The 16,160-nt window shown below is 44.7% G+C and overlaps 1 protein-coding gene and 1 pseudogene across 1 annotated transcript; both read right to left on the bottom strand.

The window, feature by feature from the left end:
- Positions 1-271: 271 nt before the first annotated feature.
- Positions 272-1,177, bottom strand: LOC131403801 (transmembrane epididymal protein 1A-like). Its single transcript, XM_058538085.1, has one exon. It carries the CDS (start codon positions 1,175-1,177, stop codon positions 272-274), a length of 906 nt encoding a protein of 301 aa, XP_058394068.1.
- A 2,567-nt stretch (positions 1,178-3,744) lies between these two features.
- On the bottom strand, positions 3,745-13,958 carry LOC131401885 (transmembrane epididymal protein 1-like; annotated as a pseudogene).
- Positions 13,959-16,160: the final 2,202 nt, after the last annotated feature.

The following is a 16,160-nucleotide window of genomic DNA, read 5'->3' as shown; positions in this document are numbered from 1 at the left end:
TTTCTTGTACACTTTCCTATTCCCCTGGTTACCCCCCACAGCCCCCACCCAACCAATCCCGTCAGTGTCCCTTTCACGGGCCCCTCTCTCCTCATCTCCTCAGCGATTAGAGGCTCAGGGGACAGGAGATGTACCAGGACATAGAGACCAACCGCTCTCCTTCATGGCCATTGCCTTAACTGGGGACCAAAGAGGGTACAATGCCCAGGTCTGAGAGAACCCACAAGGAGGAAGATGGGGTGGACGATGTGCCAGGCATCTGGGCCCTGTCTCAGGGTGAGCCCTTTGAAAGGAGAAGAACCTGTTCGTCTTTCTCTGCCTGCTCCACTTCCTGCAGCAATTTGTAGAGGGGTCCTCCCGTGCTCGTGTCACGTGGAGCTTCTTTAGACCATGTCGGCTTCAAGCTGGGACTGTGACAACGATGCCAAAAGGAAGAGACGCCATAGATTCCCAACAGGCACAAAGCATTGATCATCACATGCCAGCAGAAGAAGGTGGTGATAAACATGATGTCGCTGATGTCATCATCCTGCCATGGGTAGCCAGTGACTGGTCTGTACAGAATAAAGGCTGCCTGTATCAGCCAGGAGCCCATCATGAGAAACAGAAAGGTCTCAATCAATGAGAGGTGAAATGTTTCAGGAGCCCACAGCTCTACGGTCAACACCAACATCAGCAGGAACACCACCAAGATGAGCAGAGAATGAATGTGCAGCTCTACCCCTGTTGAGTCCTGAACATGTGACACCAGCAGCAGCAGGAGCACGTAGAAAGTCAAGACCAGGGTACCTTTCTCTAGGACTACACATCTCTGAGGCAACAAGTTCTTGCTCATGACATCTACACAGCCATTGAGGGTTAGGAGGATGAACATGGTGAGGTGCTGCCACTGTTTGGGGTACATAAATCTCGGTGGCAGCTCCCTGTTCATCAGCTTCAACCCCCCTGTAACACAGCTGATCTCATAAGCTATCAAGATGGAGCCAGTCACCATCTTCAACAAACCTCCACAGGATATTTTCCACAGCCTGGCCCATCTTCCCTTGTTCCTGGGAGGGCATGAAGGATACAGGAGAGAGTCATTGAGTATCGCAGCTTTGGAGACCACTATTGCCTGATACAGTCCATAGAAGACTAGAAACAGCCCTGGATACACGTGACCAATAAAGGTTCCCATTGAGCTGCAGATCTGTAGGAGAAAAGACAAAACTCGGACACGTCCACACCTTCCGGAGCCACTTCAAGGTCTGAGTTTTGGAAGAATTGCCTTCCACCAACTTTTATCATCTCACCCCACCCACTGCTCCCCCACAGAGAGGAAATGTTTCTTGAAACAAGCCTACGCCTTTGATGGCCTAAAGCCTCATTGTTCCATTCCATTCTGGTACATTGGAAAGTAACTGGCTTCTGCCAAAGAAGAAAACTGGTGAATGTGCTTCTAGGGGCTCCTCTTTATGGCCTTGAGGTGCTTCTGGTCACACTTGTCCCTTTCCTCCATGACTTCCTTCCCCTTGTCTTACCCAGCAATCAGAGGACAAGGAAAGAGGAGCATGGGATGGCGGTAGGGATTGCCAAGGTGACTCGAGGAAGCCTGGACACTCACAAGCCCTTGAGTATCCTTCAGTACTTCTCAGATACAACTTTGGTCCAATTCCAAGTTTTTCTTTGTGGACACATATATTTATAAACATTTGGATATGTGACCATGTAATGCATGCTTACTGCCTATCTGACTTTTCTATTCCTCTCTGATAGACACATTCTGAAGGTCACCAAGAAAGCTCCCTTCACCTCTTCCCTTTACCTCTTCACATCCCCACTCCCACGCCCCCCCACTTCAACAGCTCTACTGGCCAGTAAGTGGATCTGAAAAGTTACCCTTTGATATTGATGTTAGGGACTGTGACTTTTTGTAGTGTGTCAACCTAACTAAGCTTGAGCTATGCTTCCCAGAATTTGCTTGCCTATGTGGCTCCAGGTTGGGTTGGCTACAAGAGAAATTGACATGAGAATGTGAAGGTGAAGTGAAGCAGCAGCCTAAGCATACTCTGAAGGTGGAGGGTGCCAGGTGCCACTGTAGCTCCTGCATTCTGTTACTGAGCTGCTGGCTCACCTCCTTGGTGTGGGCAGCAGCCAGGCCTGTAGCTCCCTCAGCTTCTCTGGGTATGAAGGGCACCAGCTTCTTCTGCCGGTCACCTGCCACTGAAGTGTGAAGTGGTGAGAGGCAGACACGGGCTCCAGTTTGTCCTCACAGGTTTCAGTTTGTGCTTGCTCTTCCCTAACTTCATGTAACATCCTTCTTCCTGCCTGCTGCCACATTGACCTGAAAGGGCCTCCGGCCCGTTATACAGCAGAGAGGCAACAGCCTGCCATAGACTTCTTCACTACAAATGTGTAAGTTCTAATAGCCATAAGAAATCCATATTCCATATCACTCTGCTCCCATGATCCATCTCTGACCAAGGCAAGGGATTACGATGTAATCCTTCACATTCAGATACTGTCGAGAGGAGTGACTCCAGTGAGCTGGTGTGGCCATGTGAATTAGCTCATGAGCTTCATTTATCTATTGCTTGACTAGTGTCTAATGCATGTTGGAAGACAGAGCCCTAGGTATTGGGTAATAGCCAGCTGAGTATAAGGCAGAGAGGCAGAGAAAAGGTACAGGGAATGTGAGGCATGCCCTGGGCCCACAGATGGATCTGGGTTTATTGCAGGAGGTACATGGAATGGGATTTTCTCAGGGGGTGATAATGGTGGTGAGGGGAGAAGAAGTTCGTCACTCAGCGTGAACCATGCTGACATTACAGTCTTCTGCATAATCATCTGTCCTCACAGTAGGAGCAATGCTGTGGGGCAGAGAGGCAGCACTTAGATGCTGAGAGTGCCCCTAGTGGAGAGGAGAATTTATACCCAGATCACAGCACTGTCTCTGTGCCTTCACTCTCCTACAGGTACCTACTCTTTCTCCAGTCCACTGAATTCCAAGAAAATTAAATTTCTCTGCCCTTGAGGATGTCAATAGTTCAGATTGCTTCTTGCTCTTGAGAGATTTGGTGAGCCTGGAGATTGAGTGTGAACGCAGGTTGTAAAATCAAAACTTAATTCTGCTTTCTGAAGGGATTTGCTTTGCTTATTTTAAATTTCAATTTTAGGTGTTTTTATTCAGTTAATGTATAGTCATGGTAGAAAAATCAGGTAAAATATATAAGCAAAAAGAAGAACATTAAAAATCATCTGCAATTCCATAATCAGGAGGTGGCCATTGTCGCCACTGAGGTCCTGAAACGTAGTTTTAGGAAGGCAGCAAGAGGAAGTGGAAATGCATTGACTGCAAGTCAGAAATCTGGGTTCTCATTCCAGTTCTCCCTTGATCTGCTGAATGTCCTACCCTTTATCTGAAAAACTTGGGTGTTCAACTTTCTATTAAAGTGACAATAAAAGGACGTGAATATTGTTGCACAGAAGTGAGCATCTTCCTCTCCTGTCTCTTTCTCCCTTTTGGTGAATTATCAAAACGCTTGGATAGCACTGCAGAGCTCAGTGCTCAGAGGGAGGAGATTCAAAGCGAAACTCGGAGTGACATTTCTGACATGAGTGAGGGAGGAGAGAACGCCAGGGATTCCTTTGGTTTTTGGATTTGCTCTGGGAGAAGCACAGGGTCCATCGCTCCTCTGAGTATCAGCAGGGCTGGGGCACAGAACACGTGGCCTGGAGTCCTCAGAGGAGCTGCATCTGGTCACACTAATATTGCTTCTGGTACTTTGAGGCTGTGGTCCAAGTGAAGTAGGGGCAGCAGACCTTACTCCAGCTCCCACACTCGTCTCCATAGTTGTCCCTGGCAGCTATGAGCTAGTGGCCAGTGGAGGAGAGAACAGCAGCACTGACCCAACAGCAATGCGAGGTTGAAAGTGGCATGTACAAGGACAAGCAGCCCCACTTAAGGTCCCATCTGGGATGCTCAGGTCCACACCTTGGCCAGACACCAAAGCTACATGTTGTTTATTAAAACACAAACATCCTGATCTCTGACTTTGAAGATAGCAATCACCCATCCCACAGCAGACACTGCCCACAAGTAGCCGAAAAGGAAGCCAAAAGTGGTGAATGATTAGCAGAACTGGCAGACAGCTCCAGAGTCTGTGGACACTGAGTGCCTGGAAAGCTGTGTCATGAGGAAAACTCAGCTTGACCACACGAGCCCTTGGAGGTCCTTCATGGCCTGGCTGCTCCACAGTGAGACTCCCCTCAGACCTACCTCCCCAATCCCCATCCCATATTCTTGAGGGGCCCCAGGCACAGCCACTGCTACTTGTCTGGCATGAAATACCAGAATGAGCAAGAAGGTTTTAAGGAATTCAATAAATATGAATTTACTAATTGCTGTGGATTCTACTGAGTGTAGCAGGGCATATAAAAATGTATATGACATAGTTCTTGTCCTAAAAGAGCACTTCCTGTCTCTACCTTAAAGTTCCCTGTGGTGTGGAAAGGCTGAAAGGCCTCCATACATGTGGCTGGGGTTCCATTTCTGGGTACTGGTCAGAGTGGAACCATGGGATAACTCTGCACACTTCCTACCTTCAAGCTGGGACTATGACAACGATGCCAAAAGGAAGAGACCACAGATTCCCAACAGACACAAAGCATTGATCGTCACATGCCAGCAGAAGAAGATGGTGATAAACATGATGTCGCTGATGTCATCGTCCTGCCATGGTAGCCGGTGACTGGTCTGTACAGAATAAAGGCTGCCTGTATCAGCCAGGAGCCCATCATGAGAAACAGAAAGGTCTCAATCAATGAGAGGTGAAATGTTTCAGGAGCCCACAGCTCTATGTTCAACACCAACATCAGCAGGAACACCACCAAGATGAGCAGAGAATGAATGTGCAGCTCCACCCCTATTGAGTCCTGAACATGTGACACCAGCAGCAGCAGGAGCACAGAGAAGGTCAGGACCAGGGTACCTTTTTCTAGGAGTACACACCTCTGAGGCAGCAAGTTCTTGCTTGTGACATCAACACAACCATTGAGGGTGAGGAGGATGAACTTGATGTAGTGATGCCCCTATTTGGGTACATAAATCTTGGTAGCAGCCCCCTGTTTGTCAACACCATCCCATCACCCAGACAAAAGACCACGTAAACTGTTAAGATGGAGCCAGTCACTATCTTCAGCAAACCTCTATAGGATATTTTCCACAGCCTGGCCCATCTACCCTTATTCCTGGGAGGGCATGAAGGATACAGGAAAGAGTTGTTGACTATCATGGCCTTAAAGACCACTGTTGCCTGATACAGTCCATAAGAGAAAAGATCTAGCCCTGGGTAAAAATGAGCACTGAACTTTCCCTTGAAATTATAGGTGTGTCTGACTAAGGAGTGAAGAACAGAACTCAGGACCTCTCTGCTCTCCTCTCCCTGAGGGCCCCTCAAGTCTTTGGCTGCATATAGAGAACTAACTTCTACTGACTTTTATCATCTCCCACTGCCCACTACTCCCAGACAGAATGGAAAGTTTTGGATAGGAGCCTTCACTTTTGGTGAGGTGAGTCTTATTGTTCCATTCCATTCGGATACACTGAGAACTGATGGACTTCTGCCAAAGAAGGAAGATAAAGATTTCCTAGTATGTACCTGTGAGAATGTATGCTCTATGAGCTCTGTGTTTGGGCCTTTCAGATGTTTCTGGACACACTTCTCCTCTCTCCCATGGCTTGCTTTCTTCTGCTCCTGTCCAGTGCTTAAAGGAGCAGTGGAGAGGTGCATGAACATGGGGATTATCCAGAAAAGGCCCGGGTTACTCACAAACCTTTGCACATCTTTTAAGACTCCTTACTCATATCTTTGGTCATATATTGAAAGCGAGTATATTCTTCCTGAACATAAAAGTTTATACATATTTGGAGATGTGCTCACATGTATACATACTGAGCACCTACCTGACTTCTTCGTTTTTCTGTAACAGACAAATTAGGGAGACCACCACAAAAGCTCCTCACCTGCCCCCAAATCTCTCTCCACTGGACAGTAGACGAACCTGAAAAGCCACCTTTTGAGATGTTAAGATATAATTTCTTATTAAAATGCAGATATGTTGAGACAAGTAGATTCAGTGAGCTACTTCTGTTGAATGTGAATTAGCTCATTAACTTTGTTCTCTCTTTAATTATCATTTGCTAAGTGTCCAATACATATAGGTAGAAAAAGTCCGAGGCACTAGATGACAGTCAGCTGCATCTGAGGGACTGTATCCGAGAAGAGCCTTCATTTAGATGGGATGGTGGAGAGCAAGGTACAGGGAATGTGAGGCATGCCCTGGGCCCACAAATAGATCTGGGTTTATTGCAGGAGGTATATGGAATGGGAGTTTCTCTGGGGTTGATAATTGTGCTGAGGGGAGAGGAAGTTCATCACTCAACCTGAACCGTGCTGACATCACAGTCTTCTGCATAATCATCTGTCCTCACGGTACAAGCAATGTTGTGGGTCAGAGAGGCAGCAGCCACATGCTGATAGCGCCCCCAGTGGGGAGGAAGAGAGTTTACACTCAGCTTACAGCACTGTCTCTGAGCCCTTAGTCTCATTCACGTCTCTCTCTTTCCTACACCCACTTAATGTCAGAAAAATCCAATCTGTCCATGCCCTTGAGGATGAAGGCCATTTGTTGCCAGTGGAAGAGTGGGGATTTGGAGTGTGAAAATGCTGTAGGAGAGGGAGCTTAAGATTGTTTTACAGAGGGATTTGCTTTCCTTGTTCCATTTGAATTTCAGCTTTTTTTTTTTTACAGTGTGGCATAGATTGGCTAGCAATTCACCGTATTCGTTTCCTTTTCTTCCTTTGTATGCTGATAAACTGCATTTCCCACCCCGCCCTGCAGTTAGATGCAGCCTTGCAGCTGAGTTCTAGCCAATGGAGTGTGAATAGGAGAGATATATATTACTTTCTGGTCTCACCCATAAAATCTGCCCTCACACACTCTTCCATGCTATTTCCCTTTCCTCCGGCTTTATACAGAATATCACAGCTTACTTGAAAGTCATATGTTGTTGAGGATGGAGGAGCCCCAAGACGGAAGGAAGAGGTTTCCTGGATTCCTTCTAGGAGGTCCATACATTGTTCAGGAACACTCATTTTGGACTATATATGGTCAAGAAATAGAGTTATTCTGGTTAAGCCGTGGAAATTTTCACATTTGTTTGTTATAGCAGCTAGTTCACCCTAGCTAATGCAAAACTAATACACAGTCTTTATAGAAAAATTTGGAAAAATCCGTAAGCAAAAAATGAGAGGAAAATAAGCACTTGCAATGCCAAACCTGATGATAACCACTGTTAACATTTTGCCGTAGAACTCTGGCTTTAGGAAGGCAGGGTTGTGAAATGAAAAAATAAAACCACTGGAAATTGAGAGACCAGGATTCCAGTCCCAATTTCCCTCTAATGAGCAGAGCTTCAGTTGCTCTATTAGAGAAAGGAAAGAGCACTGGCATCTGTGTTCTCTACGTGGAGAAAGACAGAGAGAGGAGAGAGAGGGAGAGGAAAAGGGGGCGGGAGAGGGAAGGAGGGTGGGTGTTGTTGCATAGAAGGGAGCAATTTTGTTACACCAAAATTTTTCCTTTTTAGCTAGTGGTCAGAACAGCCAGAAAACTTCAAAGAGCTGAATGCTCAGGCAGAGGAGGTACAAAGGGAAGCGGTGGGTATGACATTGGGATAAGAGGACCAGGGAGGAGAAATCTCTGCCACTCTCTTTGGTCCTTGCCTTTGCTCTGGGAAATCGTTGAGCTGCTCTGAGGTGAAGTGGCCCTCTGTGCAGCAAAGTCCATTGCTCCACTAAGTATTTACCATCAACAAAGAGCAAGTTCATGTTTTTGAGCAGTGCAGTTCTAGCGAGAATGGACTGCAGGTGTCAGAAAAGGCTGTTTTGGCTCAGTAGTAATGTTATCTCCAGCACCTCAGAGCTGTGGGTCACATAGTGGACATTGAGGGACAGGCAGATACCATTCATATCCTGACTACCACCTTAAATCCACCTCTGGGACCCTCCAGGCAGCTGTGAGCAGTGGCCAGCGGAGGAGAGAACAGCAGCACTGACCCAACAGCAATGCGAGGTTGAAAGCGGCAGGTACCAAGATAAGCAGCCCCACTTAAGGTCCCATCTGCGATGCTCAGGTCCACACCTTGGCCAGACACCAAAGCTACATGTTGTTCATTAAAACACAAACATCCTGATCTCAGGCTTTGAAGATAAGAATCACCCATCCCAAACCAGACACTGCCCACAAGTGGCAGAGAAGGAAGCCAAAGGTGGTGAATGATTAGCAGAACTGGCAGACAGCTCAAGGGTCTGTGGACACTGAGTGCCTGGAAAGCTGTGTCATGAGGAAAACTCAGCTTGATCACACGAGCCCTTGGAGGTCCTTCATGGCCTGGCTGCTCCACGGTGAGACTCCCCTCAGAGCTGCCCCCCTCCACTGCCTCACATTCTCAAGGGGCCCTAGGCACAGCCACTGCCGCTTGTCTGGTATGAAATGCCAGAGTGAGCAAGAAAGTCCTCAGAAATTTAGTAAACATGAATTTACTAAATGCTATGAGATAATCTTGTCCTCACAAAGCTTACAATGTAGTTAAGTGTTCTACGCACATACACACACATGAAATATACAAATTTGCATTAGTTAGAGAATTATTTAGAACTAGAAAATGTCGTGCTGAGTGATGTGTAAGAGTGCATTTTAGAAGATTTCAATGTTGTTCATGGGGGAAGTTCAAGGTTAATCAGAATCATCCCTAGATATGTCCTAGAAAACTGTTAGTAACTCAGGGAAAGTTTTAGCGTCAGGTTCTTTCAAAAGCCTTTATACCAACTTTAAAGGAATCCTTCATTTCTTATCGTTGCAGGGCAGATATGACTAAGAATCCAGTGTTATATTATATAGCTTATAGAATGGCAGGGCCAATTAAATGCTTGCCGTACCAGTCTCTAATGCTAAGACAAGGACACTTGTGGGAGAAGGAGTGGGATCCTGAGATTTAGGACAAGGAAACAGGTGAGACTGAGATCTTTAAACTCCCCAATTCCATTGGACCTCCCTTTCTGATGGAGGAAACCCCTCTTCCCACCTGAGAGAAAAAGTTGTCCTCTGCATAAACACCTTTCAATGACTGCACTTGGGAGAGTTCTATCACAAGGGTATGCCAGTCTTTGTAGGACCCACTCCCACCACTCTTATTACCTCCATGTCCCTAACAAGAATATATCCCAGTATAGCCCAGACAAGGATGTACAAGACCTAGTCTAAAGAGGGAGAGGAAATTGATATGCCAAAAGAACTGTAAGACCTCACCAGTTAGTACTGGCCAGTGTGTGGGGAGCATGATGTGAATGAATTCTAAAGGTGTCTGACCATGTAAAATGAAATTAAAGAGTTGATTGAGCCACATTTATCAATATGAGTGTACTTTCCTGAGATTCTAGGTTTAATATGTGGCTTGAGCATCTGGGAATCATATAAATAGTCTGCTAGGTTGGCCAATTGAAACCAGGACTCAATGGTGGCCTACAGTCAGTGAAGTTGACATAGTAGAATTTCCCTGGCCACCACTGAGTCCAGAAGCACTGCCAAATAGAATTTTCTGCAATGGTGGGAATTTGCTGTAATCTGTGCTGTCCAGTATGATAACTTCTAGCCACCTGTGGCTACTGAGCACTTGAAATGTGGCCAGTGCAACTAGGGATCTGATTTTTAATTTTAATGAATGTAAATTTGACTAGCCACATGTGGATAGTGGCCCTTGTATTGAATGGTGCAGCTCTAGTGTAAGGATTCTGAAGGCTCAGTGGAAGGGCAAGGTGACTTCCTCTTTTATCTGAGTCACTCTGGCTACACCCCACAAGTTATGGTTTATAGAGTGCTCTCATTATCATTCACTTTTGAATAATTTTCCTATTTCTCTATTTATTTTCTCTTTAACCCAAGTTATCTAGAAGAGCATCTTTTAATTTCCAAATAAATTGTGCCCTTTTTTCTTTTATTATCCTTTTTATGTTGATGTTATTTCTACTTTTTAAAAGTGTTGTTTTTCTTCATAAATTTTCTGTGAGAAGTATTCAAATATTCTATATTCCTATTAATTTTTGTATGATGTGATGATTTCTGAGATAGGTATGTTATGTTCTTTGAACATAACTCTGGATTTCTTCATTTCTCTTTTTACTTCTATCAGTTTTTATTTTATGCATATAGATGCCACAATGTTAATGCATTAAAATTCATAATTGTTATATCTTCTTGGTAAATTAAATATAATAGAAATAGGAAAATATTTGTCCCTTTTAATTGTTAATGATTCTCATCTTTAGTTTACTTTTGTCTGATATTAGCATTATAACATCTACTTTCTTCTATTATTTTCTAGCATACCTTTTTTTTGATGAGGAAGACTAGCCCTGAGCTAACATCTGTTGCCAGTCTTCCTCTTTTTGCTTGAGGAAGATTAGCCCTGAGCTAACATCTGTGCCAATCTTCTTCTATTTTGTATGTTGGATGCCTCCACAGCGTGGCTTGATGTGCGGTATGTAGGTCCGTGCCCGGGATCCAATCCTGCGAACCCCGGGCCACCAAAGCAGAGCATGCAAACTTAACCACTACACCACCAGGCTGGCCCCTCTAGCATACTTTTATGCCTATATTTTAAACCTTTCTGTGCCCAGTTGTTTAAGCATGTGTCTTGTAATCAGCATGTAGCTTGACTTGGTATTTTAACCTGTTCTATAAATCTGTGTTATTTTGACAGGAGAATTTAAGATACTTAAATTTATCATGCTCATTGATATATTTGGACTTATTTTTAATATTTTGTTTTATGCTTCCATGTTCCTTTTTCGGTTCTGACCCCAGTTCCTCCTTTAAAAATATTTCCATAGGAATGAGTAACTTACATTTATTAGAATTAAGACTTCCATGGAAACAAAAATATGTCTGTTAGAATTGAAGGTTATGGGAACTTGAAATTGGTGACACATTACTGTGTTTCCATGTTCTCCAACTTTCCTCACCCCTCCAGCTTCAGCTTTGTAAAACTTTACAAACAATCCTGCTGAATCTTGGAACCTTGACATGCCATACAGTCACGTCACACAGGCACAGTTGTCCTTGGGTTCTCATAGCACCTGTAGTTTATATGACAACCTCTATTCTTTTGTTCCTCAAATAAATGAATTTTTATATATGAAATTTAGTAAAAAATCAAGGCCTCACCTCACCTGTACCTCATACAGAGCAGCACCAGCTAATTCAACATTATTGGTTAGTGTCTTTTCTGCCTGCTTAGAAAGACTAGGACATTTTGAGATATCCTAAGAAACAATAGGGTGAAGTGGTTAGTAGAACAGACTCTAGGAATACTCTGCCATGGTTGGAAACTCAGTTTTGTCACCTTCTCTGCCATTCAATAGTTACATGATCTCAGTTCAGTAACTTAACTTCTCTAAGCCCCATTTTCCTCATATGGGGTCAATAATAGTATCACTTAGAGGGTTACTGTGAGGATTAGAAGAGATAATTCATGTCAAAACACTTAGGACAGTCCTTGCCACACAGTAAGAACTCAGAAAATGGTAGCTAATATTGTTAAGAAGTATCTTAGTTCCTACCTACCCAGGAATCTAGACAAGACTGTTTTCACACAAATTTTCTTTATCCCACCCCCCCCACCCGCAACCGCCGAGAGCAGTAGAGCTCCTTGCAGACACATGATATCTCTATGAAGAGACATAATCTACTTCTCTTGATATTCTTAGCATCCCCAATGGTGACTGAAGTTGTCAGTCTGTGAACAGAGGGCCCTGGGTTTAAAAGGTGCTGCATGCACTGGCCTCGTATTGGCAACCTCTGCCCTATTTTTATGTTTTGTCTGCAGTTGCTGCATTAAGAAGACCTGGCCTTAATGAAATATTCGGTTCTGGATCTTTTCATGTCCCAAATTAACTTTAATGAGCAAACAGGGAAAGATCAAGAGGGCTGCAATTGGGACTTAGGGGAAACTTTGAAGCAGAAGCCAGGATGGGGTAGATGCCCTCTGGAGACAGGCCAGCGTTTACTTTTGATGACAGCGAAAGCCTCAGATCTTGTTCATTTGAGCTGCAAACAAGGGGCTCTGGTACCAGAATCCCTGAGATTTCATCTTTTGCAATGCCTCTGTGTTCTTCATTCAACAAACATGTGTTGAATGCCTACCATAAACAAGAAACTTGCTCTGATGCTTTTATTATATGCTTTGGGTAATACCAAGGTGAATAAAACACTGTCACTGCCCTGAAGGATTTTATGTTGTGGTAGAAGAAATAAGATGACATGCCCACGTTAGGAAGGGGACTGTGACATGTCATGAAAGAGGTACAGATTTTCATCAGATCAGGGAAGGAGCAATTGCTTCCACCTTGGAGGGAATAAAGACTGCTGTATGCAAGAAGTTAGATGGGGGCTGCCCTTTTAAGAATAGTGGGATCTGGACAGGTAGGGGTGAGCAGTGGTCTTTCAGGTGGAGCACACAGTGTGAGCACTGGCAGGGAAGTCCAGGGAATGTTCTGGGTTTAGTAAGTTGTACCTATCCCGTTTCTTCTATCTGTGTTTTCATGGGTAAATCTCTTAATCAGTTAGAGCCTCAGTTTGCCCATGGGGCTAATTCTGTCTACTTTTCAGAATAATTGTAAAGATTAAATGACTTGTATTGTAATAGGCAAGTGTGTAGATCATTGTATGTGCTTGAATAATGGTAGTTAGTGTCCCTCATGCCTGTTTCTGTTTCTCCCATTTATTCCGGTCCCTAAGCTGGTGAGAGCTGATTCCCAGGAATTTCTACTGGGATATGGAGTTTGGGAGCAAAAAGAAGGGAGCTGCCGGTCAATACTGATGTTTAAGAAAGGAAGTTTAGGATTGCCACAGGCAGTCCGCAGTAGAGGCAATTCTTTCCTGTCATAACAGGGCCCTAGTGTCCTGGATAGAACCAGTCCTGGACTGACTATCCCCCCTGTTCCTGTCCTTGTTGCAAAGTGTGGTCATCTTTTCCAAGTGTCCTGTCACATCCACATCACCAAAAATCTCTTCTTTCAAAGACATTTCCTTCACTGCTTCCCCGGTCTTCTGGTTGAAGACTTTCCCAGAAAGGAGCTTAAGAATTCATCAGATGCTCTGTTCTTAGCAGAGTTGGTCTTCTGGACTTGTCTCAAGAGTAGAAGACCTCATTTGGAGCCATATCTTCCATTTTGGTATTTTTGGTATTCAATTGTCATTTCCATTTTTGGTATTCAATTCAACAAACATTTGAAACAGGATCTTAACTGTAATCATCCTTTGGTCTCTGAGATTCAGCAGAGGGTTCAAAGGCTAGTAATAAAACCATTGGTGGGAAATCCCATTGTCATTCCAAGGGGAGGTGCTGGAGCCTCTGTGCAAGACTTTCAAAGGGAAGGCCTGGAGGCATGCTGCAGGCCTTTGCCATCAGCCAGCTCTAGCCCATATAAGAAGCTGAGGTTGACAAGAGGTTGAAAAGTGGAGATTTCTTTGCAGAAAATTGTCAGTGTCCTGTGCATTCTCTGTACGCCATCGCCACCGGCTAGTGGGAGGGATGAAGGTGCTGTCCCCTCACCTCAAGCCAGGTGAGAGGGGCTTCAAGGTGCTATGTGGAGAGGAGGGTATGTGTTCTCTGGAGGGATGGAGAGGTTATGTCCAACTCTGTGACAAGAGACTCTCATGAGGCTGCACCTGCCTAGCGCAGAGTTGGGGGACGTGGGAGAGGGGAGGTGAGGTGCGCGCTCACCGATAGAAGAGCAATGGCAGTTGTGTCCAGGATCTGCAATGACCCTGTGGAAGCCAGCTGGACTGGGCTTCTTCAAGAGTTCTACCCCTAGAAGACCCCCAGGAGGGGTGACAGAGGAGGAGTTGAAAGTGGCCATCTGGAGGCATTGCCAGCGTTAGGGGTAGCCTCAGTGCATGATCTCTGAGGAAGCCATGAAGGCATCTCTAGAGAGAGAGGATCACACAGAGGGCATAGACAACTATACCACCCTCATAAGACTCTGCTCCTTTCCCTAATCTCCTCTTCCCTGGGCCCAACCAGGGAGGGACCAGAAAGGGCAGCTAGAGAGTGGGCAGAGGTGAAGCGAGAAAGAGAGAGAAGCTGACCGTAGGCCCTGTTGCAGCCACCTCCACCACCTTGGCAGACTTCTCAGCCTAAAGCAGCCCAAGCTAGGAGATAGGGCGTTTTAAACTAGACAAAAGTTTAGAGTTTAGATATTGTGTATGAATTGGACTGGATTATTTGATGATTATACCAGACTAGACCTTTATTATTTGAGTGACTGAGATTTTGGCCTGCGAACAAAAAAATCAGTTCCACGGAGCGGGTTTATAGCAGGTCCATGGTGAGAAAGAATAAATTGCTTCCAGCTTGCACCTGGACAGGTCACACTCATTCCTCCAACTAGAGTCTGTGCCATAACCACACTGTTAGGAGCTGAATACAGCCCAATTCCTGCAGTCCAGGAGCTGCTAAAGAACAGTTTAATAGAAGGCACACCCTGAAAAGCCTGCATTCCAACAGAATGTAGGGGAATGGGAAAGCAATTCTATCTTAGGACCTGAGAGCCTTTGTAGAGGGGATCTGAGCTGGGGCAGAGACATTTAATACACACAGAACTGCTTGACACAAGACAGGTATACAAGAAAGTGCAGGAATGCTTGGAGATCGAGATCACATAGGCTGTAACTGGCAGTGGAAATGAAAAATATGGTATGTTTTAAAGATAGGAACCATAAAACTTAAATTCTCACGGTGCTGTACAGTTTGAAGAGCTCTTTTGGATATCTTACTTCGTTTGACAATGACTACAACCCTTGGGATAGGTGGAGAATGTGCTCTTAATACTTGTTTAACAAACGAAGTAACTGTGGGTCAGCATTATTATCTTTCCCAGTAGTAGAGGGCTAGTCAATAGCATAACTAGGATCTGAACCCAGGCTTCCTGGTTTCAAGTTTGTTTGTTAGTTGTTTCATGGCATGTGATCCTGTCCCTCCACACATGTTATGAGCAAGTCAGTTGTAAAGGCTGTTTCAAATTTTACTTTTGGAATTATAGGGGTGCATTGTGAAGATTATGTCGATTGATTCATTCATTCAACAAATAATTACATTTTAGTGGGAGGAGGTAAATAATAAAAGAAATAAGCAAGCAATGTGTGTATATATTAGATGCTGGTAAAGGCTAGAGAAAAAAATATAGCAGAGAAAGGGAATAGGATGTGCCAGGCCTGTAAGGGGTTGCTCTCTAAATAGGGCCATCAGTGAAGGCCTATATAATGGTAACATTTGAGCAGAGACCTGAAAGAAGTGAAGTGAGCTAGTGAGTCATGCAGACATCTGGGGAAGAGACCAGTTAGGGCGATGACAGTTATCCAGATGGGAGTTGATGGTGGTGGGACCAGGGTGAGAGAGGTGAAGACGGTGAGAAGTGGTCAGATTTTGAATGTTTTCTGAAGTATTGTCAAGAGGATTGAGAGATCGATTAGATGTGTGGTGTGAGAGAAAGAGAGGCATCAACAATGGCAGCAAGATTTTTAGCCTGAGGAATTGGAAAGATGAATTTGCCTTTTATTAATGAAAATGCATTTATTGGAGATGGCAAAGGCTTCAGGGGGAAAAGGATTTGGAGGAAGGATAAGGAGTTTATTTGGAACATTTTAAGTTTGAGATGCCTGTTTTTGACATTCAGGTATTGATAACAATTGGTTATAAATGTCTGAAGTTCAGGGAGAGGTCAAGACTAAAATATAGATTTGGGAGTTAGCATAGTGTTCTAGTGATTTTCAGTGGAGCGATTAACAAGAACTGTGAGGGATCTGAGTTTTGCCTTATTTACAAGTCACCAAGTCAGCCTACCACAGCCCCATGGATGCTGGGAGAAGACACGAGCCTCTGGGGTCATAGACAAAGGTCTTTATTACTCACAACAATAGCAATAGCCAAAGTACCCACATTTCCCTGCCCCAGTTCCCTGAGTCTCAAGTCCCCAAGGCAGCGTGAAGAGGGCCAGAGATGCCTGCACACACAATGCGTTGCATGATAGGAAAGGAACCCAGGCTGAGGAGACCTGAATCTT

The sequence above is a fragment of the Diceros bicornis genome, chromosome 4 (genome assembly GCF_020826845.1).
Source record: "Diceros bicornis minor isolate mBicDic1 chromosome 4, mDicBic1.mat.cur, whole genome shotgun sequence".
In the NCBI taxonomy this organism is placed as follows: Eukaryota; Metazoa; Chordata; class Mammalia; order Perissodactyla; family Rhinocerotidae; genus Diceros; species Diceros bicornis.
The sequence above is the reverse complement of the archived record's forward strand: the minus strand, read 5'-3'. Positions and strand labels throughout refer to the sequence as shown.